This window comes from Aphidius gifuensis, linkage group LG6 (genome assembly GCF_014905175.1).
Source record: "Aphidius gifuensis isolate YNYX2018 linkage group LG6, ASM1490517v1, whole genome shotgun sequence".
Taxonomy (NCBI): domain Eukaryota; kingdom Metazoa; phylum Arthropoda; class Insecta; order Hymenoptera; family Braconidae; genus Aphidius; species Aphidius gifuensis.
The window spans coordinates 8,620,941-8,647,523 of NC_057793.1; the positions used below are offsets into that span (position 1 = coordinate 8,620,941).

The window sequence follows — 26,583 nt, forward strand, 5'->3', positions numbered from 1 at the left end:
ATTGAAAAAGCTCTTGGAAACTTGAGCTTAAAGTAAAATTTAAATTGTACTTACTGTCGTTCATGACCATGTCCATCAAATTAATTTCATCATCAAGAAATGAAGGTTGATATAATGCATCGTTTGTTTGATTAATAGAATCTGATGTTGGTGTGTGATAATACATCATATCACTTGGTTCTGATTTATATGCTGAATTTTCTGATCCCATTGGTTCACTGCTATTTGTTAAATTCATTGATGTTGCAACTGCTGATCCCAAATTTGATGGTCCACCTGTTAATAATTAAATTAAACAATTAAAATATTTAATATTAATATTATTAAAAGTTAATTTAAACATTTTAAAATGTTAATTTTGACTTACCAACACTGTGATAAGGACCAGTTGAATTAAGATCACCAACTGGTGGTGCAAGTGTTGCATTATGAAGTAAAACATTACGTTGATTATCATAATGACTGTGATGATGGCTTATTCCATGACCAGGATAAGCATGTGTTGGATGAGAATAATGATCTGTTCCATTTTGTACTGAAAGAAGTGATGATATATCTGGCCATCTTTGATCCATATTCATTCCTCTCATAAATGGTACACGACTCTGTTTAAAATAACAAAATAACACTTGGATTAATTCATTATTTTAAGACTTATTTATCAACAATTAATTCAATACAATTATTATTTATCAAGTCAACTAAATATTTAATAGTTTTTTATATAAATTTTTGTTGTTATTTTCTTTAACGAGGTTCGATCAACTGTCAAGTGCGACATAAATATTTCCCATTGTATCTGTCAGGTGTTGAATAAAATTGGACAGCCCCCTGACTGTGTGTAGGTGTCATTCAATAATATTAATAGTCCTGAGAAATAATTTACCTTATTTGAATAAGGTCCAATCAATCATTTATTTGAAAAATAAATAAATAAATTTGAATAATCAAATGTGGCATAATTTGAAAAATAAATATTTCAAACAGGTATATAACAAAAAGTTTTATTTTTAATATTTAAAATATATATTTATTTATAACTGTTTTTATTTATTTATTTTGTTTTAGATAAAAATGTTGCAAGTACAGTAGGCTGTGTTGATGGCAATGACTTTAATGGATTTTTTAAATTGTGAATTGTTGGGTGCATCAATCAGGTGAATAAGCGTTGCAACCTGTCGTTTTACAATGTGTGTGACGCGTTTACGATACAAAAAAAAAAAAATACCGCTTGTCAGTACATCTGTTGTACAATAAACAGATAAAAAGAAAAATCTAGGCCGAAAATTATAAAGAAAAAAAAAAATCACTGCACTTATCCATCAGCATCTTTTTTTTTTCTATTTTGTACTTGTGATAATGTGTGAACACACTTCCGGATAACAAGAGGTAAATTCAATGAGGACATCAGGTAATTCAAAATTTCCATTAATCATACAATAATTTCACAAATTAATTCACAATGTCCTCGTTAATTTTTTATTCATAATACAAATTTTTCTTTGCCAGAAAAACTCAGTAGAAAAAAATAGAAATTTTTTATTTCTACAGATAATTTTTTTTTCTATTTGTACCATGCAAATAAAAAATATATATATTTTTTATTCTTATTGACACAAATCAGTCTACAAGTAGAACAAAAAAAAAATATATATTTTTATGTGTGTAAAAAAAAAAAAATCAATTGCTGTTGAAGCAGTGATTTATGACGACATAAAACTTGCAGGACATCGCACTTTTGTTAAAATGTATATAAATTTATATTACATACTTTTTTTGGTAAGAAAAAAAATTATTTTTTCTTTTTGTTTTTAAAAAACAATATTAAACATAAATAATAAAAAAAAATATACTCATGTTGGAGTAATGAAACTAGAAAAAAGGAAAAAAAAAAAGGAAAATATATTTGCAAATCTGACATATGGTTTCGTTAGAAAACCGTATGTCGAGGTCAAAGAAAATAACCCTGTGTCCTGTTTTTATACATCAGCTTATAGGGTAGTTTAAATAATAAAATATTAAATTGTTAAAAAAATATAATTATCATATTATTAACATGGTTTACTCCAACACAATACAACTCATTCACAATCGCGTTATAAATTTTTCGAAATTATTTTAAATAATTATAATATTATTCTATTATTTTTTCATTATGTTTTTATTATTTTCATGGGAATGTTATTTTGTATTTAATGTCAATAGATAAAAAATAATAATAATAATAATCAGGGTTGAGACAGGTGGAAAAAATAAAAAAAAAAAAAAGTATTATTTGTTTACTTGACATTTGTCAGCATCGATCAACTTGACTTGCTCGATCAGGATCACAAAGTCTTTGATCCAAAATACACACTTTATCATACTTGCAATGTTTTTTCAACGTGAACATTTTATGAATAGCCAACTTGCTAACGTTTTGAATGAAAACATTGTGACTATGAGAATTGAAAATATGGTTTTATATTTTTTTTTTTGTGTTAAAAAAGCAAAATATTATCCTGAATTATTTTAATAATATTAATTTTTTATAAAAATATTTTTTCTTTATAAATAATTGAACATTGATATTTTTTTTTATTTATTTTTTTTTAGCTGGACAATCAAAATGGAATTTATATATTTCACAGTTAATTTATCTATCTGACATATGTGAATTGAGTTCTTCAATAAAACTTACTAGCTTTATTGGCGATATCCCGTTGAGTTTATAAATTTATTTTCATGTCAAAACGTGTTACCCAAGTCTTGAAAATATATTTTTTTTATTTTTAAGTTTAATTTTATGTTCTGTGACAAATTTAAATCAACAGGATTATTTTTTATTTCGATTCTACTCTATTTTTTCATTTAAAAAAACAAGAAAATTGTTGCTTCTATTTATTTGTTAATAATTAAATAGATATTTACATGTAGAAATAAACACAATTAAGTAGAATCATCTAATTTTCAATTTGTCTTGTTAATTTCCCTTCAGCTACCAGCATCATCTTCATCCATCAACTCGACCTTTCTCACGTTCCACCTCTTGAATTTAATTTTTCACCTTTTTTTCTTTTTCAATTTATAATAATTATTATTATTTAATGTTTATTTTTTTTTTGATGAAAATAACTTAAATTGTAGACAGAGTAGTAGACATGGACACTTATATATTTGTGTAAAAATATTATGAGAATAAAAGAATCCTCAAGTTTGACTCAAGCATCCTCGACGTTTGAGTAAACAAAAAAAAATATCACAAGCAATTTAAGTAAATAAAATTCAACTGATTGGAAATATTCCACAAGTACAAAAGAAAAAAAAAAACCCAAATATACTCTTTCAATTATTAAATAAAATTTGAAAAATAAAAATTGTTTTAATAAACAATTTCTGACAGTATAAAATTAATTTTCTGACACGTTAATAAAAATAAAAAAAAAACAGAATTATCATGTGGTCATTTGCGTAATTGAATTTAAAAATTCTGTGGCTACTTGGGTGTATGAATGCACAATCACCACCATCCCCCAGGCAAAATAAAAAAATATAAAAAGATCGTATATTATCGTTGAATCTTGGTGGTGAACCTTGTTGCAAAAGCATTCATTACTTTTTTTTTTTTTTTATTTTTAAATCACCCTGAAGGAAGAAATTCTTAGTTGGTCATAAAAGTAAAGTTGATTTCGATCATAATACCTGGATTATTTTTATATTTTTCATATTTTTTTTTTTTGTAAATTTACACAAATTATACTACAAGTACTATCAAATGGTAATAAAATATTATTTTTTTTATTTTTTCATTTATGAAATTTGATGTTGGAGATCCAATTTTCATTTGGCTACTGTTGTTGTTGTTGTTGGTGTTTCGAATGAGGACTTTTTCGTGGCGTAAATCATTAATCTTGTTGGGTTTAAAATAATGAAAGGGTACAAGAGCATAATTAACGAGGTCCAGAGTGATTGCCAAAGGTATAGTGTATTCAAGCTAAAAATTTGTATTAGTATCATCATCAAAGGCTTTTTAACGTAGTATTTTTTTTCTTTAATTTTTTATAATATAAATTTTGATGATATTTCCAGTTAAAATTTGTGAAATTTTAAGTTAAAATAAATAAATATGAATATATTTAAAAAGAAAATAAAAAATTACACAGTTAAAGTGTATAAAATATATATAAATTTTTATTTTGTCTAATTGAAAAATTATTTGAGTGAAATTCTTTGCAATGCCGACAAGAAATACATGCTGATTACTTCAACAGAATCATATATACACATGTGAGATAAAAATAAAAAAAAAGAAGAAACCGTAATTACCCTTGAAAAATAATAATAAAACATATCTCATACAAAGCACAAATGTCATTTTGATAGAAGACAGCTGGAGTGCAAAATTCATTTCAAGGCGAAACTAATGCATCAAGATTGCGTTTACTTTGCATTCAAGTGTAGAAATACTTTTCACTTTGAGGATTTACTTAAGATAAATCCTTTTCAACAGATAATTACAACTTGAGTGTTAGATTGAAGAATTTTTAAAAAAATAAAAAAATAGAAGAAATAAAAAAAAAACCAGTAGCAGTATGAAAAAAAAAAAAAAAAGGATAAATTTTTTATTTTTTTTCAACACCGGGTGGTCTTGGTTTCTGTCAATATTCAGAAACTACTAAATGGTCACACCCAAATTTTTTAGGATTTTTTCCAATAAATAGTAAAGCCGAATTAACAACAAACTTGAGGTATAACCTGTCAGCAATATGTCCATCAGACTTTTTTTTTTTTTTTTTTTTTTTTTTCCAATCTGCTGACAAATTTCTTAAAATAAATCCCAATTATCATGTTTTACCTGGTATCACAACTAGATATATCATAGTCGAAATTTTCCAGTCAGATTTTTTAAGAAAATAAAATATCCTGATTAATAATTTCCCCAGTGAAAATAAATAAAAACATCATGTAGCTTGTGTTGGTATAAAAAGCCATATTTAAAATTAAAATGAATAATTATAAAAATAATATACAAGCATAGTTTAACATGTAAACATAATGATGATTATGATGATTTAAAATTTGTCGAAAAATAATTATGACAAGAGTATGATCAGCACGATAAATAAATAAATATTCCATTTAAAAATTTATTTATTTTTTTTTTTTTGCAAATTTACTATTATCCATATATCTTGGATAAATTGAAAATTAATTTATTTAAAAATTAATTAATTCATCATCGTATTGTAATGACTCGCTGTTATTATTATTTCAAATTTAATTTTTATTAATATTTTCATCTTTTAAATATATTTTATTAAATGTTTATTTATTTTATTTATTCATCAAATAATTATCATCATTTTTCTAATAAATTTGTAATTAATTTATTTTTCTTTTGCTAGCAAATATTTTCCTTGTGGAATATTTATTATATATTCGAAATATTTCGACTGGGAAATTTTCGTTCAGGATATTTAGTTATGTAATTCTTTTACCTTTCCTTTAAATTCTTTCAAGGCTAGCAATATATTTATTAAATTTTTACAAATTATTATTTCACTACGCGTTAAATAATTATAAATAAATAAATAAAAAAAAATTTAATGATACAAAAAAAAAAACAAAAAAAAAACGACCTCGAATTATTTCGAAATATTTTGTCCGGGTCCAAGTTGACCTCGTGTGTTGCTTGATGAGAATATAATTACCGATTATTTTGAGTGTCAATTTCCTTCAAGATATTTCTATTAAATTTTTTTTTTTGTTGTCTTTAATCTTCAGTATATCTACATTATAATTTCAGGACCAAAAAAACTTCCGGTTTATACCAAGTATAATTTTTTACTATTAAAAAAAAATCCAGCAATTTTTCATGTGAATTGAGAAATAAATAAATAAAAAAAAATATATACGCATATTTAACAAAATCTATATTAAAAATATTTTTTTTAAATGAATAATAAATAGTAATATATAAAAAAAACCTTGTGAAATTTTATGAAACAGCAATAGACAAACCATTACGTATATTTCGATTTAATCCCAAGTTACATATATATAAATTGCTACAAGAGCAACAGTAGCAATTACAGGTGACTAAGGTCAGTGTTAATACGACACTTGCGTGAGACACAATTTCCCAAAAAATAATATGTTACAAGAACTTTGGTATCTTTATATATTTTTTTTTTAATATTTACGTATTTTTATTATTTATTGCATAACAAAAACAGTCGCACAATAACGCACTAAAACAGACTAGACCAGCTAAACACGACATCACAAATAAATAAATATATACACATGTAAATTTTCATTTTTTTTTTTTTTTTCCATTAAAGATTTTTTATATCATCTTTTTCGTTTTAAATATATTTTTTTTTTTTATTATATTAATTTAATGCAATCTCTTGACGTATTTAGCTATAAAAAAAGTAAAAAAAAAAAATCTATCATCACGAATATCGTTAATGACTATTGGTTGATTAAAAAAAAAAACCACGTAATTATGTGCACGAATTTTATCATTTTTTTTTTTCACTCATAGTAATTCTCACCCGAATAAATTATCAATAATAATTTTTTTTTTTCTTTTAATTTATTCTATTTACGTAAATGGTCAATATTATTTTTTTTTTAAATGATTTATTTCTACCTGAAATAGTCCCTCGTCGACAATCAAACTCCAACATTCTGGGCTTGTTGGTTGATGATTTTTGGACGTTTGTGAAAGAACCTCATTCATGTGGATAAAATCGCAAATTAATTTGCTCACTTTTATTATATTTTAACAAAACAAAAAATATGGAATTTCAATTAATCACTTTATCACTTTTGATAATTAAAAATTTGTTTTAATTATTTATAATGTAAATAATTAATTTAAATTTTTCTATGATTTGTCGTTTGATGTCGAGCGAATGTACTCAATTTGCCGAGTGTTCAACATCCAAGAAGTACAAGTTAAGAACTCTCGATGAAGAATATAATCAGAACTCTCTTGTTGAATACTTGTTGGGTAGGGATTAAATTTACCTCTGCTATTGGCTACCTCACCTTCAGGTGTAAAATACTCGCGTGTTTAACCGACGGACTGTCAGACAGATGGTTAAGGTCGTTGGCGTGATCCCATTGCCAATAACTAATAGTTTTATATTTTTTAAAATATAATTATAATTATTAAATTTATATTTTACTAATTTTCATTAACTACTTGTTGTAATAATGCAAATTATTAATTAATAAATCGCGATATAAAATAATTAAAAATAAAAAATTGTCAACAAAATTAAATTCAATTAATTATATTTAAAAATTAATAAAAAAAAAAAAAAAAAAATAGAGAAAATTGATAGTTAAAAATGGACATAATTATAAGTGTTAAATAGAAAAGATAAAAACTTGAAAATTGCATAAGAATATAGCACATACAATAAGTTGACAAAGTTGAGCGAATCAATGTGTATGTTTGGCATTTTGTAATAATAGGAAGAATAAAAAAAAAAAAAAAAAAATACATGTGATTATCTTTTGAATATATTCTACTATTTTAAAATTTCAATTTTATAATTTTCATATATGTAGAATATTATTTAGATGGATATATACAGCAATGAACAGGGCACGCATATATACTTAGAGACGATGAGGCCAAGGTGGTAAATTTTTACCTTGACGTTTTTATATTTTATGACACGTTGTAGACAGTTGCGATTCTTCCGTCTTCAAGTACACATCAGTAAGAATCAGATTTTATTTTTTTTACTTTTTTTTTATTTACTGTTATACCTTATGTTGCCAACGGATTATTTAAATATATACTTTTTTTTCTCGTCTGTATGCCATGTTAATTGGACGACGAAAAAAAAAGATGAAAATTAATAGTGAAATTTAAATTAATTGTGTTTATAAAATTTAAATATTATTCTTTAAATTATCCCCATAAAAAAAACAAAAAAAATAATGAAAAAAAATTGCCTAGATGTCATTTAAAATATAAAATTTGTAAAAATATTAAAATTTAATTTTTCTAATGATTTTAATGCTTGTTTTTTTTTTACTAATAATATTTATCATTGTAAATAAATATACACGATAAATATCCCTACAAAAAAGCGTATTTAAATATTTTTTTTTCTATGAAAATTTTTATCTAAAATCTGAGGATAATATTGATGGACCATCTGTGACTATTGCAAGATGCAAAAATAAATTTTTTACTACGAAAAAATTTAGCGGCAGTCAAAGTCAAAACAAATGAATGGTAGATGAAAGGATTATCTTTTTTTTTTTTTTAATTTTCAAGTTAAGTACAAAACTTTTACATGCGTACTCGTTATATTAAGCTACAGTTACGACGTATAATTGTTGGGTTTCTGATGCCGGTTAATACATGAGTACCATCACAATCCATAGGTATATGAATTTCTACCCTCAGGATTCATATTTTATTTCTCATTTTATTTTTTTTAAATGTTTTTATTTTCGTTGGTTTTATTTCAACATTCATACTGAAAATATTTTCTCGCGGTCGATGTTGTAAATAACAAATGTCCTGTTTATGGATCATAAACGCCCGTTCTAACAACACGGTTTAAATATATATACGCCCTATACCGGTATCTACTTTTATCTTCAATATATTTCCTACTTCATATATCAACCAATACTCATGATCAACAATAATATCACCAGAAGACTAACCTCTAATTAAACAACTAAAAATAAAATTTATATTTTTTATTTTTATCTACGTTATTATTATTTAAATGTTTAAAAATTTAATTAATTTTTTTTTTCATTACTTGAATTATTTTATAAAGATAATAAAAAATTTTTTTTTATTTTTACCTGAAAAGAGCGATGATGTGAATGATGGGGATGATGAAATTGCGGTGTGTGAATCATGTCTTCAGCTTCTGAATCTTCTAGAGATTTTTCTTCTTTACTACTACTTGATCCTTCAGCACCACAATTTTGTGTTTTTTTTTTTATTTCCTCCTGTTTTATATCCTAAATAAATATTTTATATATTTACGATGCAATCAATCTACGTTAACTTTATTCAAAATAATAGATCAATAAAAAATATTGTTTTATTTATTTTCATGTCAAGACTACTTAAACCTATGATAATAAAAATTTATATTTTTATTCAATTTTATATTTATAAATGTTTGATTTTTTTTTTAATTTAAATTTGAAAATAGTTTGTAATTTATTGAGTATGTCGTTTTAATTATTTTTACGTATGAATTGTATGTAAATTATTTTATGTTTTATAATAAATTAAATGTGTTTACCTCTGGTGTTGCCTCATCGAGACCAACAAGTTGCAAAGCTTCTTCAAGATTAAATCCGTCGGGTAAACCAAGTGAATCGTTACAAAGTAATCCTTCAACACCAGTTGGTCCAAGTAAACTATCACTCAATAATTCTGATGTAAAATCATCTTCAAGATTTAAATCATCATCAAGACCAAGTGAATCATTGACAAAACCAATTGGTGAATCTTCAAGATTTAATGATGATGCACCCAATAAATGATCACTACTTTCAATTCCACTGCTAAATGTTGTACCACTTCCACTTGGACTATTTGCACTCAATATATGTTCTCCTAAAAAATCACAATTTTAATTTTTGAATCAGTTTAATTCCACAACAAAATAATCAACAAACATACATTATATTTTAGCAAATATTAAAATTAAAATTCAATTCATTCACATTTTTTTTTTTTTGGTTCTGTAAAATCACCTTTTTTTTCTGTCAATTATATTTATATTTTAGAAAATATTTACAACACAAAATCCAATTAAAATCATTCACAAACTGTCAAACACACTTGATATTTATTTTGGAGTAAAAAAAAAAAATTATATTTCAAGTTTCTAACGCTGGAGATATCCTATTTATAAATTTTCGTTAAAAAGTAATTTAAATTTTCACGGATTAATTCAATGCACTGTAGGTTTGATGATAAATTAACAAAAAAAACAATAACGTGTAGAAAAATTATAATGAAAAAAAAAAAAAAATATCCGTCTCACTGTGACTCGGCGAAAGTACGAACGGTGCCGATGGCTAGTACTTGAAAACTGACGTTCTATAGTTTCCGGCACAGGTAAAATTCGACGGAGCTCCTGTAAAATTCGACAGAGCTATAGTGTATACGACGGCAATCTGGAGAAATATGAAAAAGACGAAAAAAATAATGCAAAGGATTATGAAGCAAGAAATATAAGGAAAAAAAAAAAAAAAAAATCAAACGAAACTAATTGCTTAACAAAGAGGATGTGATGTTTGAGGGATTCCCTGCTGGGTTAGGATCTACCATGTGGTTCCGCCCTCTGACCAATCCTAAGATTTTTAAATTTTCCCTTTCTCCTATGGTTAATCTATTAACACCATAATCATTTGTTTCAATTAAAAAATTTACTCTGAATTTAAATTAATTTTTCCGAAAAAAATTTAACTTGAAGCTATGGGTATTTGTTTTTATTAAAAGAAAATATAAAAATAAATTTTTTTTTTTAATTTGAATATATATTTATTTAAAATACAAGTGTATTTTTATTTATTTACTTTTCTTCACACTTATAGAACCTATTTTATATAAGGAAAAAAAAAAAAAAGAGAAGTCGAAGATTTTCATCTCGAACAGAAATATGAAGGGATGTTATTAGAGATAATAATCGCATAAAATAATACTCGTTTGAACCGTCTGTTCCTGTCGAGACTGAGAAAGCACCAGCAGGTAGCTTTTTTATATATTATTTTTATTTTTTTTATTTTCCAGGATATACCAAGTTCAAGTTATCCATGAAGGTGAAAAATAATACGAAAAATATGTGGAAAAAAAAAGACAGAACACAATAAGACGAGGATAAAGACAGAAAAAGAGGTTTTTCGGCTGACTTTTTGATCTTACTAAAAAGCCGAAAGCATCAAGGTAGTCTCACCTTTTTTTTTTTTTGATTTTTTTGAATGCCTGTTACATTAACAAGTGGTATAAGCTATTCTCTGGACGAAATGCGCGTCGGACCGTACCGATAATGGCCGAATACTAAATTTAAGGAAACACCCTTTTTTCCATAGCTACAGCCATTTTAAAAATCAAAAAAATAAATTAATTAATATTTATAAATAAACAAAAGATAATATTAATTAAATCCATTTTTTTCAAAAATTAAAAAATTATTTTTTAAATTATTTATAATTAATTTTAATAATAAAATTTTAAAAAATCGATTGACAATTTAAAGCTTTTATTTTGAAGCTTTTTAAATATTTGTTTAAAATTTTTTTAAAAAAATTAAAAATAAATATTATTATTAAAATTGAGAGCTTTATAAAATAGATATAAATAATTGTAAATTTAGATGTTTATTTGAGCTTTATTTTTAAATCGAAATAAAAATAGTAAAAAAAAAAAAAAAAATGCAATATCATGGAACACAGATATACGTAAGATCTAATACTAAAATTGCTTTCAATTCCACGACTCTCATGGAGTCATGGAGCATCTAAAAGCACACGCTTCAAAAATAATTTTCTTTCTTTTTTTGGACAGATCATTTTTCATATTTCTTTTGCTTTTAACAACGCTCTGATAATAATTCCTGCATTACTAGACACTTTTTTTTTTCTCTATATCTTCTTCTTTTTTTAAAGCTGTTGTCCGTTTTTTTTTTTTTTTTCAAAGCCAGTTGGTTAGTATTCATTATTCTTACGAGTCTGAGAAATTTATAAAAATTTTCAAGGAATACAACAAACAAGAAGACAAATATAAAGTGAATGGTGTTCACGTCAGCACCAACATTGTCCTACCACCAGGTGACAAATATATATATTAACTTTATTTTGTCATAGGGTAAATTTATCTTGATGTCTTGATTTTTCAAATATAACCATTTATCTGTTAATCGAATACTTGTACAAATTTCAAATTATAAGCTGCAAAAATTGAGTCGTTTACTGTGACTTATTGCCCCTCAACCGAATCGAACTTAATTTTGTATTTTTGTACTGAAAAATCATCAATTGCACCCTACCCGTCGGTTAGAAAAATTAAAATTTTTCATTTTAAATTTGAAATTGATAATTGCATTAAAATTTTATAATCAAATAAGCATACCTCAGTTTTTAAAATCCAAAAAAACCAGCTAAATCCAATAATGAATCACAATTTTTGAACTTAAAAATAAAATAAATGATTCAAATGTTATTTGCACTGGCAACAATGTTCATGATACTAAAGCTATACAGTTTGTTGATATTTGAAAAATAAAATAAACACTATATTTGTATTGTTCTTGAGTACACTAAACAAAATTATTCGAAAGTTTACAAAATAATATTGAGTTGCGACAAAAATAGAACTAATTTTCACTTTATCTTAACATATAAAATAAACGATTTGTATTATTTTTTTTTCCACAATATATTAATGAAACAACATTTCTATAAATTTATGAGAATTAATGAATATAAATAATTTTATTTCATATGGTTTCGATGAAATAATATACGCATGAAGACAACTGATAGACTATCTTGGTATTAGCTCCACCATGGGGGCCAAACCGTGATATTTTTTTGAATGATGTGGCAATAGAAAAGTAAGAAAAGAGGGGGTTGATTTATACTTATAAAAAAAAAATTAACCAATCAGATATGTGTATTGCTTTTAAATTCAACATGGCTGCCAGACAATGCGCAAGAGGCGAGGGATTGAAAGTATCACAAGTGGGGGAATGTATCTACCCATAATACCATTCTTGTTGGACTCCCCACTGGGTGATCGTCGTTGCTATGGCCTATGTTACCCAACAAGGGATGCACTTTTATTATAAACAATTTTATTTATAACAAACTCCAATAAATATATATACGTATTTACTTGAAAAAATTCTAGACAAATTTGACTATTAAGAACACAAATTTGTTTATGGACAAATCATCAAGAAATAAAATATCCTGGTTAATAATTTCCCCAGCGAAAAATAAATAAAAACATCATGTAGCTTGTGTTGGTATAAAAAGCCATATTTAAAATTAAAATGAATAATTATAAAAATAATATACAAGCATAGTTTAACATGTAAACATAATGATGATTATGATGATTTAAAATTTGTCGAAAAATAATTATGACAAGAGTATGATCAGCACGATAAATAAATAAATATTCCATTTAAAAATTTATTTATTTTTTTTTTTTTGCAAATTTACTATTATCCATATATCTTGGATAAATTGAAAATTAATTTATTTAAAAATTAATTAATTCATCATCGTATTGTAATGACTCGCTGTTATTATTATTTCAAATTTAATTTTTATTAATATTTTCATCTTTTAAATATATTTTATTAAATGTTTATTTATTTTATAATATTTTTGTGTCATTTTCCAGTGGTGTCAAAGCTCCTGAAAATATAGTCACTCTGACTCTACAAGATTATATCTAAATCTGCTGAAATTGCTACTCACTATTGATATTTTTTTTTATTGTTCATGTCAACACTATCACACTTAAACTTAATTCTTAGTTATATATATTATAAACACCTTTTTATGATACATCAAGATCAAATGAATAATTATAAACATTAAATATAGTTAGTCTAAAGATGCTTTATATTGTATATGCATGACTGTTAAACTTTTATAATCATGATAGACTATAACCTGGTTTTCTTTATTTAACTCTTATATATATACTTGGTTATTTTTAATTTTTTTTTTTCTGTTATTATAGTGTTTTATAGAAACACTTGTAATCTTGTTTTTATGCTAGTCTGTCTGTCGCCATTCACGTTTCATTGAATAAATTATAAAACAAGAAATACAATTTTCAACGTTGACCGATTTAACAATTTCATTTTTTTTTTTGTTTATTTGATATAATCGATTTTTAAAACTCGTTCAAACGAACGAGCTTTTAATTGTACATATCCAAAAATAAAATCACCTTGAGACAATCATATTTTTTTAAAAAATAAATTAAAAGTATAAACTTGTATTTTCCATGAAGAAAATTCTAATGTATAAATTTATCTGCAATTAAAACTTTCTCAAAGGTGAATAGATAATGTTTACGACAATAGCATCATTAATGATAATAAATATGAGCTATTCTCTATACCAACATAGGAAAGTAGAACAAGCGAAATTCATCAGTAAATATATTATTTCCATATATCCAATTGCATATAAAAAAAAAAAAAATTTCTACAAGAAAACATACTGTCGTTTTGAGAAATTATAATCTCAACTAAATCCATACAATTTTTCCTTAACAGGATAAATTTTTTTCTTCACAATGCTATTAATAAAATATACATATAAAAATTATTTTTCACAACATTTATACTTTAATTAAATTTCTATTTTTTTATTGCTCTTTAATCAACGTATAAAAAACAATTATTAATAAAAAAATCTTTTGCAATTTTTTATATACTCATTTATAAAGAAGCTTTTTTTTTTTTTATTTTAAGATTATTTAATTTTAAATTGATCATGTAAATATTCAATTAATCAAATCATAAATTCAGCTCAAAAAAAATTACAAAATTATATTTTCTCACGCTAATATTTTTCTCTTGATTTAACTAAAATTTTTACAAATTTATTATTATTATTTTTCATTTTCTTTTCCATTTTAAAATTTTATTTTTTTTATTTTTACCATTATCCATCCTTCGCTTTCAGATCTCCATGATATAACTTCACTCAAGTAATAATCATCAAATCGAAACTCCACCCTCTTTACGATTCGACATTCTGCAGAAATGCGTTAGTGGTTTTGTATATTTTAAACTGTTCCTAGAAGAGTGCTTTTTAAATATTTCACTCTGCGTATATGATAGCTATCAGGTTTTTCTTTTTTTTCATTTTTTTTTTGCACAAGTTTCTTTTACTTTGAAAGCAGACGAAGAAAAAGTGGTCTAATGCTTATGCTTCCTTCTATTTTCTTTACATAAAAAAATAAAAATAACATGCGACAGAGATATATTCACTGATTTATTAGTTAATATCTGCAAATCATTGAAATCCGGAGTGTCTATCAAGCACGTAAGTTTCTTTGCAATAGGAAACGGAAGGGATTCACCAAAATTTTTTTCATCTATTTACGCTGATAAATAATAGTGTTTGAATGAATTTGTATTTTTTTTTTTTTTACTATTGTGATGATGTATTTGTTGATATTGAACCTTCGAAAATATATAAACTAGATAGGGCTTTTTCTATTCTTTTTATTTGTATATTTGATATAATTTATATTTTTTTTTTTTGAATATTCTACGGTTATGAATATCGACCGGAAGGCTTTTGTCGTACGTGACGTAAATTTATCTTCCGGGTTTAATTTCAAATATCAAAATTTTTATGTGTATTTGTATATTATTTATCCAAAAAATAAAAACTTTATTATTTTTTTATTTTATAAATTGACAAAAATAAACAGACTGTCTTTTATTTTATTTTTAAAATTGATCAAATATAAAGCTTTAAATTCTCGAGCTTAAAAGCAGCATGAAAAATCAATTTTCTATTTGAAATAATTACTCAACTTTATTAAATGTTGGTCGTAAAAAAATTTTAAATTTTTATTAAATTTTTTATATCATTAATCAATAATTTATTGGTGAAAAATTTTATTTATTTTGTAATATATTTGATAGAACATCTTACTCTTCAAGTGATCATTCAAATTACATAATAATTTCAATTTTTAAAACTCATGATGAGACCTTATAAAATTCCGAAGAATATTTTTTTTTTGCATATTAACCAGACTGTTTAAAAATAATAAAAAATATATACTGTTATTGAGGGTCAAGTAGGCTAGAGAAAAAAAATAAATAAATAAAATCAAAGACACCATGAATCAGGAAGACAGCGTGTGAATTAGCACTTTGGTATCCCCATGGTTTATTTATTTTTTTTTCTTTTGAATTAGTTCCACTGTGATTGAAAATCATCATCAACAATATTCTCACTCAATAAACACCTGATATTTATATTACTTTCGAGATCAATATCTCAAACTCTCCATTTTATAAATGAAATTACAAAGCGTTTCTAAGAATATTTGAAATTTGCTCCAGGTTAGGTTAATCTAACTCTGATTCAGTTGAATTGCCATAGCAATACTTTTTTTTTTCACTTTCTAAGTTTAAGGCGACACAAATAAATTCAATCAAAAATTCGACCAAATAAAAACACATGAATTTTTTAATTGAAAGTAAAAATGATTGGGAATTAATTTCACGTTAAATATTCGTCAATTTTTAATGATCAAATGCCCGAAAACTTGTCTTAAAAGTAACACAAAAATATGCAGATTTATTAAATAAATATTCCGCGTGAAAGTTTACGATAATTCGGTAATAAAACCGCCTTTAAAGTGTTGATGATAAATTTATTTTTCCATCTAAAATGCATCACAAAATTTTAACAGAATTAGCCTTTTAAATATTATTTTTCATAGTTTATTTACCAATGATAAATATGAAAATAAAAAATAAACAAAATGTCATATTTTATTATCAAATAAAAAATAAAACGGTAGTAAATTGACCAATGACAACACCTTTTATTTGTAATAGATACATTGCCCTTGATTTTGATCTTCAAGTATGCTGACTCTTGCACTGTAAATATCCTGCAAGTTGTCATGATTCCGCGTTAAAATATAAACTCTTTTAAGATCAGTGTGTCACGCTATATTTTCGACCCTTTCAACACCAAAAAACTTTTATAAATATCAACAGTTAACTCAATTTTAAAATGACATCGCAAAAATAATTATGTCCAAATATTTATGAAAAAAAAAATGTTTATAATTGACACTAAATAGATATAGAAACACAAATAAATAAAATTAATTTTACATAAAAATATATATCAAATAAAATAAAAAAGCTTGTACTTTTAAAATATCTTCAAATTAAAAATAAATAAAAGGAGAAAAAAAAAAAAAAGGTATGCAGACTGGATTAAGAGCTTTTCTTAAAAAGGCTGCTTGTGTTGCTGTTGAAAGTGAGTCATTATTGTCTGATGTCTAGAATATATTATATACATTGTATATACCTGAAGACTTTTTTATTACAAAAAGAAAAAATATATGCTAACAAAAAAGTGACTTGACGTAATAATGACAGGTTGGAGGTTTATTGGAGGGGTTACCTGATGGTCCTTCAAATGACAGGCTGACCTCAAGTAACTCTGACCGAAACATATCTATCCTAAACTAACAATATCCAGACAAACCTGTAGCCAAAGTATTCATCGACATTGCTATGTTCTTTCTACCCTCAATGAATTAAGCTTTATTATTTTTAAAAAATTTTTTTTTTCTTAAATTCTTTTTAGCTTATTGTTATAATTTTATAAAATCATTTAACTCTTTCTAATAATCATACAGTTAAAATTATAAAAAAAATTTTTTTCTTTATTTTTTTTTTATATTAATCACAATACAATAAATAAAAAAAAACTACCCCTATAATTTTTTATTCATTTTAATCCCCACTAAGTTAAAAATTTAGGATGAGATTGCAAAATTATATATGTTACACTGAATCGCCCAAATAGGCAAAGATTCGAATCAAGAGACCAAACACCATTGTGCCTGATAAAATATATTTCTAAAAAAGAATAATAAAAAATGCACACAGAGGTAGATATTGTATATACACAATGATAAATAATAAAAGGCAATGTGTGTATGTATTTTTAAAGAAAAGACATTTGAAAGAAAAATTAATTTTTCATTCTTATGTCCGTGGTGCGTTTGACGAAGATGTCTAGAATCACATCATCATTTTATTTTTAAATATAATTTTATCATCAAGTATACTGGTATATACTGAATATGTATAGATATAAATTTTTTTTTATATCGAAAATTTAATTGAAATGTATAGTTAGGATATTATTTATGTAGTATATATATGTGAAATAAAAAAGCGTATGAATGTGTAGCCTGGTTGCATGATAAATATACTGATGTTGAAAATTATATGCGTTTATGACTTTTGTAAGATTAATGATATGATCAATTATATTGCGCGTCAACAAATGCTGAAATTATCTTGTGTAAATTATGAGGCTAATAATTATGATATTGTTGTAATCAATGGAATTGAAATATTATAAAGTTTGATCAATTGATAGTAAAACAGTCTTTCGGTTCGATAGATCATATTTATGGATATTGAGATTATATATATTTTTTTTTTTTTTTGAGGTTTTAATGAAGGTTCTGTTGGAGAATATTAAATGATCATACTCAATCATATATTATTGTATTGCTATGGAAAATAATTTACGATTGGAGTGCAGAGAAGTGAAATTTTTTTATCACAACTGAAATAATAATTTTACAGAACAATGTTTTTTATATAGAGAAGAATTTATTTTGTACAAATTGATTAAATTTATTTTAAAAAATATATTTATTTGAGATAAATGAAAATTTAATTAACAAAAAATAAAATAAATTATTTGAAATTAAATTACAAGGTTAATTGTTTATTTGATGAAAAATATGAAAATTATTTTTTTTTAAATATTAATTTATTTGTGGTTAATAAATTTTATTTGAAATTATAAAAATAAATTTCAAAAATTTATATACTTGAATTTTGACTTTTTTTTTTCTATAATAATTTCAAAAAATTTTCATACTACATTTTATTAAATAAATAATAAATATTAAATTTATTTTTTCAATTTTTTTATGTAATAATAATTACAAATAATCATTTATTTACTTTAAATATTTAATTTATTTTTCATACAAATAAATATTTATTTCGTTAAAAAAAAACAAAATGAAACTATTCAAATAAATGATTTATTTTTTTCAAATATATTTTTCATTTGATTCAAATATTTATTTCAATTTTATCATTCCATTCGAGTGTATAGATACTAATTTGAAATTTATTTCTCGCTGAAAACAACAATTTTAAAAAATTTGGTTTCTGATCAATATAATTTCGTCGAGTCAGCAGTGAGCACTTGGTAAACCTCGACAGTGCTTACTCATTTTCGTGTTCCAGTTATCAAAAAAAACCTCTCTAAAGTAATTTTGACAATTTGAAAAATTTTGTTTTGCTAAATTCAAGTAGTATAAATTAAATTTACGTCTATCTATCTATCTTCCATGCGGGTTTCATCGAAGGGTTCCTGATGACTCGCATCCCCCAACTCTTATACACAAAAAAAAAAAAAAAAAACTTATCAGAGTTCGCCAAGCATAGAAAGAGGATTATCAAATGATCCACATTACTTTTGGGGATCATGAATATCGTTTGTATATTTTTAATCTATATTCTCCAAGCTCTGTGTACAATCGTTCCCTGGAGTCTTTGGTTTACTGATGGTAACCAAGTTCAGTAGTCTTATTCTCAACATAAACAACAACAACAATTCCCGAGGCTTTATAGATCGGCTGGCAATAGCATGCAATGAGCTACGATATGAGTAATGGTGCGTGTTCGCGTACACCCCAAAATGAGGGGTTGATATCGCAAGTCATTCTATACCCAAGTATTTCGCGGCATCGTATCCACCCAGAAATTTTTACTATACATACAACCAAGTTCCTCATGCCGCGCAGTATAAGAGCAGCTGCCTTGTGTGTTCCGACATTTTCGCTTTACACAGTTCAGAAAATATAAAAAAAAAAGTATAAAAACACCCCTCTGTTGGGAGTTGCTTTTTATATATTTTATTTTTAACAACAAAATATAACATGGCGGAACTCATGCGGCTTCCAAATATTGATTCCCTCGTGGGGATTTCAAGATTTGAATAAAAAATAGTAGCATAATAGCTATGTACATATAATAAAAATATATTTTTTATATAATTTTATAAATTTTTTGTATGAATAAAAAGTAAGATAAAAATTGTTATTATTTTTTTAGACTTTTGATGAATTTTGATAATTTTTTTATGACAAATCTCAGTGACAATGAATATTTTTCAAATTATTTATTGATTTTTCAACGCTATATCTATTTCAGTTAAGCAGTTTTTTTTTTTTTTCATTATTTTTTCTTTTAGAAGAACGACGATTTCATTGCGCGACGGGAGATGAATTTTTATCCCTTGAGAATTCAACGGAATACAAAGTAGAAGTAATGATCTTTTGCACGTGAGGAAATTTTTTTTCTCAATGCTTTTATAACTTTTTCAACATACCATATGAAATAACGTTAAATTCCAAAAACCTAAATTTTTTTTAATCACATTTTTTAACTGAAAAAAGTAGGTAAATGTTTGTGCTGTTGGCTTTATAAAATAATTATTAAAAAAACGTTATTTAACATGAAAAAAAAACTACTTTTTTCAAGTAATTTTTAATTTTTTTTATTCTAAAAAACTATGGAATAATAAATTCTACAGCATTTGATTTTTGATGATTATTATCATTAGTTTTTTTATATTATTTTCCCTCATGTTCCGCTCACTTTTTGAATTCCCCTCTTGAAGTTCCATTTGCCATGACGAATTCAACGGAAATTAAAAAAACAACACTTGGAATAAATTGCATTCGATTGAGCACACCGCCCGGATAACAATACTCTTTTATTTATTTATTATTATTTTTATTATTACGCAATTATAATTTGAAAAACTAAAAATAATACTTTTATTAAAAATTTTCTACAACAAAAAAAAGTTTAAAAATATAATATGCATTGTCATTGTCGGACTTTAATACCAAAAACTCGGTTAAAAATTTATTTTGTTAAAGGTAGCCTTTTTTTCTCTATTTTCATTTTATTTTTGTTTTTCTAAAAAGTGTCCAGGTGCAATTTAATTTCCCAGTGGAAATAGCTAATAAATGAACTAAATTTGTAGAAATTTTTTTTGGGTTATACTGTCATTTGAATTATATTTTCATATAAATAAAATTATATTTTTATACAAGCACGTGGCACATGTTCATCCATATATATCTGGATAATTTTATTAACGCATGCGTGTATCTAAAAAGTTTTTTATCCAACAACCCAAGAGCCCCGCCTGTATCCCTCCACGAGTGATCATCAAATCGACTAGCCAATCCTGCTTCTATTAAACTGAGCATGCGTTTAAAAATTTACACTCAACATAGGAAAAATATATTAGGACAAAAATTAAATTAACTATTAATATTGTAAAACAATAAAAAATATAAAAATTTAAATATTTCATAAACGAATGATCCAACTGAATATAAAAATGATTTTAAATATCAAATGATTTCCAAATCAGGTGTACAATTTTGAAAGTTGCATTATAATTTTAAGATCAAAACAATTGATTAAATAAAAAAAATATCGTGTATTGAATACAACTTGTAAGGCGAGAAATTGTAAATCAAATCTGTACATATTACAAACATATTAAAACGCCCATTCTCAAACGCAATGGCTTTTTTTTTTTTTTTTGAATATGATTGCCCAAGAGAAGAAAAAAAAAAGATCGATATAAAATTTATGATTAGATCGATACCAACAAATTCACTCACCAAATTATCATTCAATAAAACATTGCGCAACGAAATAAAACAAGTTTTTTTTATTATTTATAAATTAAAATAATATGATAAAAAACATTATCATCATTCTCATGAATATTAATTTATGTTGATATACTTTTTCTTATAGATGAAGAACCTATTTTTGAATTAACCATGGATTATTATTATTTTATTATTTTTATAATTCTTTTTTTTTTGTTTATTTTTTTTTTTTGGTCTTTACCCCAAGGAGCATTAATCAAGCGGCAATACAAGCGAGTACCCATCAGCTCAATCGATCGTATCGTTGAGATTGCTCAGTAATGAGTCCCTTGATTAGTCCTCTCCCTCTGCCTTTTGTAAACCCACTCGTAGATAGACACGTACATTCAATACCCACTCATCCACACATCAATATATATTCGAAGTTGTTTTTTTTATTTTTTTATTATTTTTCTATGTCAGGGGATATAGCTGTATTGACAGTGTATGTATGTATGATTCCTGTATCTTAGTTGACAGGACCCACCGTTGAGATTATTATTTTTTTTTTTTTCGATTAATATCGCTGTGTCTTTACTTTGCGGTATTGTATTGAGTAATATACTGATACACAGAGCATATAAAATAATACTGCTCTTTACTATATACAAAATAAAAAAAAATAATAATAAAAAATAACAATACAATAAAATAACCTTTGAACCTTGAAGCATGATTTTATCATATATGAATATTATATGACGACGTTATTATATTTCTATATGATCAATTAAAAAAAATTGGTATATAATATACAACTGATTGGTATCACAACTATATGAATATCCTGAATTTTTCCAGTCAGATTTTTTAAGAAAATAAAATATCCTGGTTAATAATTTCCCCAGTGAAAATAAATAAAAACATCATGTAGCTTGTGTTGGTATAAAAAGCCATATTTAAAATTAAAATGAATAATTATAAAAATAATATACAAGCATAGTTTAACATGTAAACATAATGATGATTATGATGATTTAAAATTTGTCGAAAAATAATTATGACAAGAGTATGATCAGCACGATAAATAAATAAATATTCCATTTAAAAATTTATTTATTTTTTTTTTTTTGCAAATTTACTATTATCCATATATCTTGGATAAATTGAAAATTAATTTATTTAAAAATTAATTAATTCATCATCGTATTGTAATGACTCGCTGTTATTATTATTTCAAATTTAATTTTTATTAATATTTTCATCTTTTAAATATATTTTATTAAATGTTTATTTATTTTATTTATTAATCAAATAATAATCATTATATCTTTGATAAATTTGTAATTTATTATAGTTTTTGTTGTGTTTCAAGTATTTTGACTGGGGAAGTTTTTGTCCAGGACATTCAGTAATGTAATTAATTGATTACAGACTTATTAAAAACGAAAAAAAATGTTTATTTTTAAATTAGTTTACTTAAATACCAATTGTATTTAATTATATAACGAGTTTTTTTGTTCAATTTTTTTAAATATTAAAAGTAATTAAAAAATTGATGAAATGCAATGAAGGATGATGCGAAGAGATATGAGTATGAAGGGCTGGGCAGTAGAGGAGGCAGAAGAAAGGGCGTTTCCAAAGCCACACCCAATGTTACGTATATATAGGTTTTATCATCTCTGGGACCCAAATATATAAATCGAACTTTTTAATAGAAAATTTGTTATTTTTTTAATTAAAAAAAAAAAAAAAAAAAAAATACATATACAAAATCAAAATGATTAAATGTTATGGTATTTTTTAATTATAAAAAATAATATATTATTTTTTTTTTACTTTCTATACACTTAAATGCACTATTGCAACGCTTGACAATTGAGTTAATTGTCCATAAAAAATTTTAAATTTCTTAACTAAATTTTTATAATTGTATTTATATTACTGACAAACTTTTAACTTAAAAAAACTACTTTTCATTGTTTAAATTATTTCATCCATGATATATTTTGTCAAAGAAAATAAATAAAAATATTAAAAAAGATAATAATTTATTTAGTGAGATTATAATCAGTTTCTTTTTTTTTTTTTAACTTAATTTTCACATAATTTATTCAGCCTAAAAGTAGGGATAATAATTTGTTTGTTTTTTTATCTATTTTAAAAATAATAACAGTATTAAAAAAAAATTAAATTATTTAACCTTGTAACCATTTTTTTGAATCTACGTTTCATATATTTAATTTTTTTATCAATCAAAATACCTGAATTTATCTATTTTAATTATATTTTTTATCATTCCTTTTTTCTCTTCAAATTATTTTATACTTTTTTATCAATTTACGTAACGTATTCACAAGTGTCCCGATAAAATCAATGAATGATTTCCAATTAATTTATCAAACTGTTCTAAATAAATCCCCAACAAAATCAAAAAGAATTTATATAAAAAAAAAAGCAGGATTTTAAAATCAATCCACGACAAATTGAGTGTAAATAAAATTATCAAAAAATTTACATAATTATTTTAAAAAAAATAAAAAAAACAATAAAGTCTATTTTAAATTAAAATTTTAATATGACTTACCAGTTTCCAGGTCAATTGTATATGACAGTCCTGCCCAAGGGTCATCTTCCTTTTGTTCTTCTGGTTCTTTTTTGTCATCCTAAAAAAAAATAATAATTTTTTTATTTTTGTAAATGTCTTTCTAACTGTTTGAAAATTATTTTTAACAAGTCACCAATAACAATAGAGCTTTAATTTTAATAATTATAATTATTTTATATTTTTTTTTCATGTAAACAAGTATTAAAATAAAATAATAACTTGAAGAAGATATGGCTTTTTCTTAAATTTATTTTGTTATATTTTTTTATGACTAAAATGATTGTTGTTATAATAATATTCATAAAAAAAAAATTAGATAATACAATTGAATAAAAATAATATTTTTAGATGTCTATATGCATTAAAATTATTAAATATTTGACGTCATGACATTTCATAGAGAGACATCATAATCAAACGACCCTTGCACGTATAAAGCACGAAAAGAAAAACCATAACTAAAGGCTCTAAGCCTTCGTGACGATGTATGCTTTTATTTACACATTTATACACATTGAAATGAGTTTAATGGAAACCACATTGTACGTAATATCATTAATCATAAAACATGCGGCTCTGATAGTGAGCCAACCACTGTGCTCCAAGCCCTCATGGTCTCAAACATTCATCCCTTTACTTATTTTATTTTTTCCTTTATTCTTTATACTTTGAATTTTTTATTTATTCCAACTTAAGGCTCGTTTGCTATTTTTTTTCTTTCGCTGTATTTTATATATTATCCAATTAATTTATACAGTGTTAAATTAACTTGAAAATAAATTTTAAATCGAAAAAAAAAATGGACATTTTTGATAGAGAAATATTAAAAATTATTAAACTCAAATAAAAAATATTTGATGTAATATGTTTATGATATATCAAGAAAAATTAAAATGAAAAATGTTTTTTTTTTTTTCATATTTGAATGGAGCAGCATGACAATACATACTGATTCTATTTTCTGTCATCGCATATACCTGAATATCGTCAGGATCTCAATTAAGATGATTTTTTTTTTTTTTTGATTCATCATGGTCACTGTAAGAAAAGTAAGTTCCCACATGGCATTTTGAATATAAATCGATAAACACAATCAAAAAACGTTAAATATTAAAAATTAAAAAAAGCTTCTATTAATAATTTTTTTTTATAAACTTGCAGAGGGATTAACAAGTAAAAGTAATTAGCCAATAAATTTTTCGAAAAATGTATTTACTTATAAAACATGAAAAATAAAATTTGTGTTTATAAATTTTTAATGCAAATTTCAATGATAATAAATTTATAGTAAGATGAAAAAATAATAAATATAAATAAAAAAAAATGAAGGCAATATAGAGTGCCGCCCACTGTGTTTCATTCGCTTGGCGGGTTTTCAATTTCCAGAACCATTAATACGTCCCCGAGATTCCTCCAAGTGTTTCTGCTCCAATCTCCTTCGTGTCTTGCCATCATCACGAGCAACAGAGACAGCCCAACCTTTTTTTTTTTTTATATATATTTTTTCATCATCAATATACACCAATACATTGTCAATTTAACTCATACAAACTCCGTGTATAAAACTGGTCCATTCGATAAAATGTAACCCTCCTTTTTATTCTATCAGAAGAACACACTATACACATTTATCATCTACGGAAACAACTCCCCCTTTTAATATCTATTCTTTTGTATCATCAGACATTTTTTTTTTGCTTCTTGTTTTTCAAATTCTCGTATCGTATTATCGTATTATCATTTTTTCCACCCTTCAATGCACCCGTTATGCCACCCTTAACATGAACAATCCAATCGAATCGCAATTTTCATATCTTTTCTTTGTAAATGCGCATCACGATTTATAACAATTCTTTATATTAAAAAAAAATTGCTCGAAAGATCTTGTTCTTTCTACGCTTCAATTTAATGGTAATCCATTATTTTAAGTGGATGAAAAACAATTTTTCTAATGTATTTCTCCTATTTTTTTTAAATATGCAAAAGAAATATAAATGAAGTTTGATTTTTTAGTAATTAATCTTCAAAGAAACGTTTCGAGACGAATTTTTTTGGGTCAATTTTACTTGTAAGCAGTTTTTTTTAGTCATTAAAGGTCATAATGAGTCATTTGAAGTCATTTTTATGCTGATTTTAGATAGCTTTGTTCTAGAACCAAGCCATTTTTTCTAAGAATCATTAAAAGTATTGAAATTATCACTAAGAATGACTCAAAAAACTACTGAGCTATTTTTTTTTAACGATTTAAAATGACTGCATCGATTTCCAATGGATATTTTAAAATTACAATTATTAAAATGATACAATAATTTATGTTGAAAAATAGAGAGTCAATGAGATTCACCAGCAGACATATCCTTGATCAAAGAGTCGAATTTTTGATGGAGACACAAAGACAATCGAACGCAGATATAATTTATTTATTTTTTTGCTCTTTTGTCCTTATAAAAAAGTTCTCAGATACTCAAAACGTTTC

At 24.4% G+C, this 26,583-nt stretch overlaps 1 protein-coding gene across 3 annotated transcripts in view; it reads right to left on the reverse strand.

Annotated features, from left to right (window-relative positions):
* Positions 1-26,583, reverse strand: part of LOC122859345 (segmentation protein cap'n'collar-like) — a 60,020-nt gene that overhangs the window by 13,568 nt on the left and 19,869 nt on the right. For all 3 annotated transcript variants that reach the window (XM_044162830.1, XM_044162829.1, XM_044162831.1), the window contains exons 3-7: positions 24,087-24,165; positions 9,285-9,601; positions 8,833-8,994; positions 368-605; positions 55-276 (exon numbers count right to left, since the gene is read on the reverse strand). In XM_044162830.1, the coding sequence (XP_044018765.1) occupies positions 55-276; positions 368-605; positions 8,833-8,994; positions 9,285-9,601; positions 24,087-24,165 (1,018 nt within the window). The remainder of the gene's footprint in view (positions 1-54; positions 277-367; positions 606-8,832; positions 8,995-9,284; positions 9,602-24,086; positions 24,166-26,583) is intronic.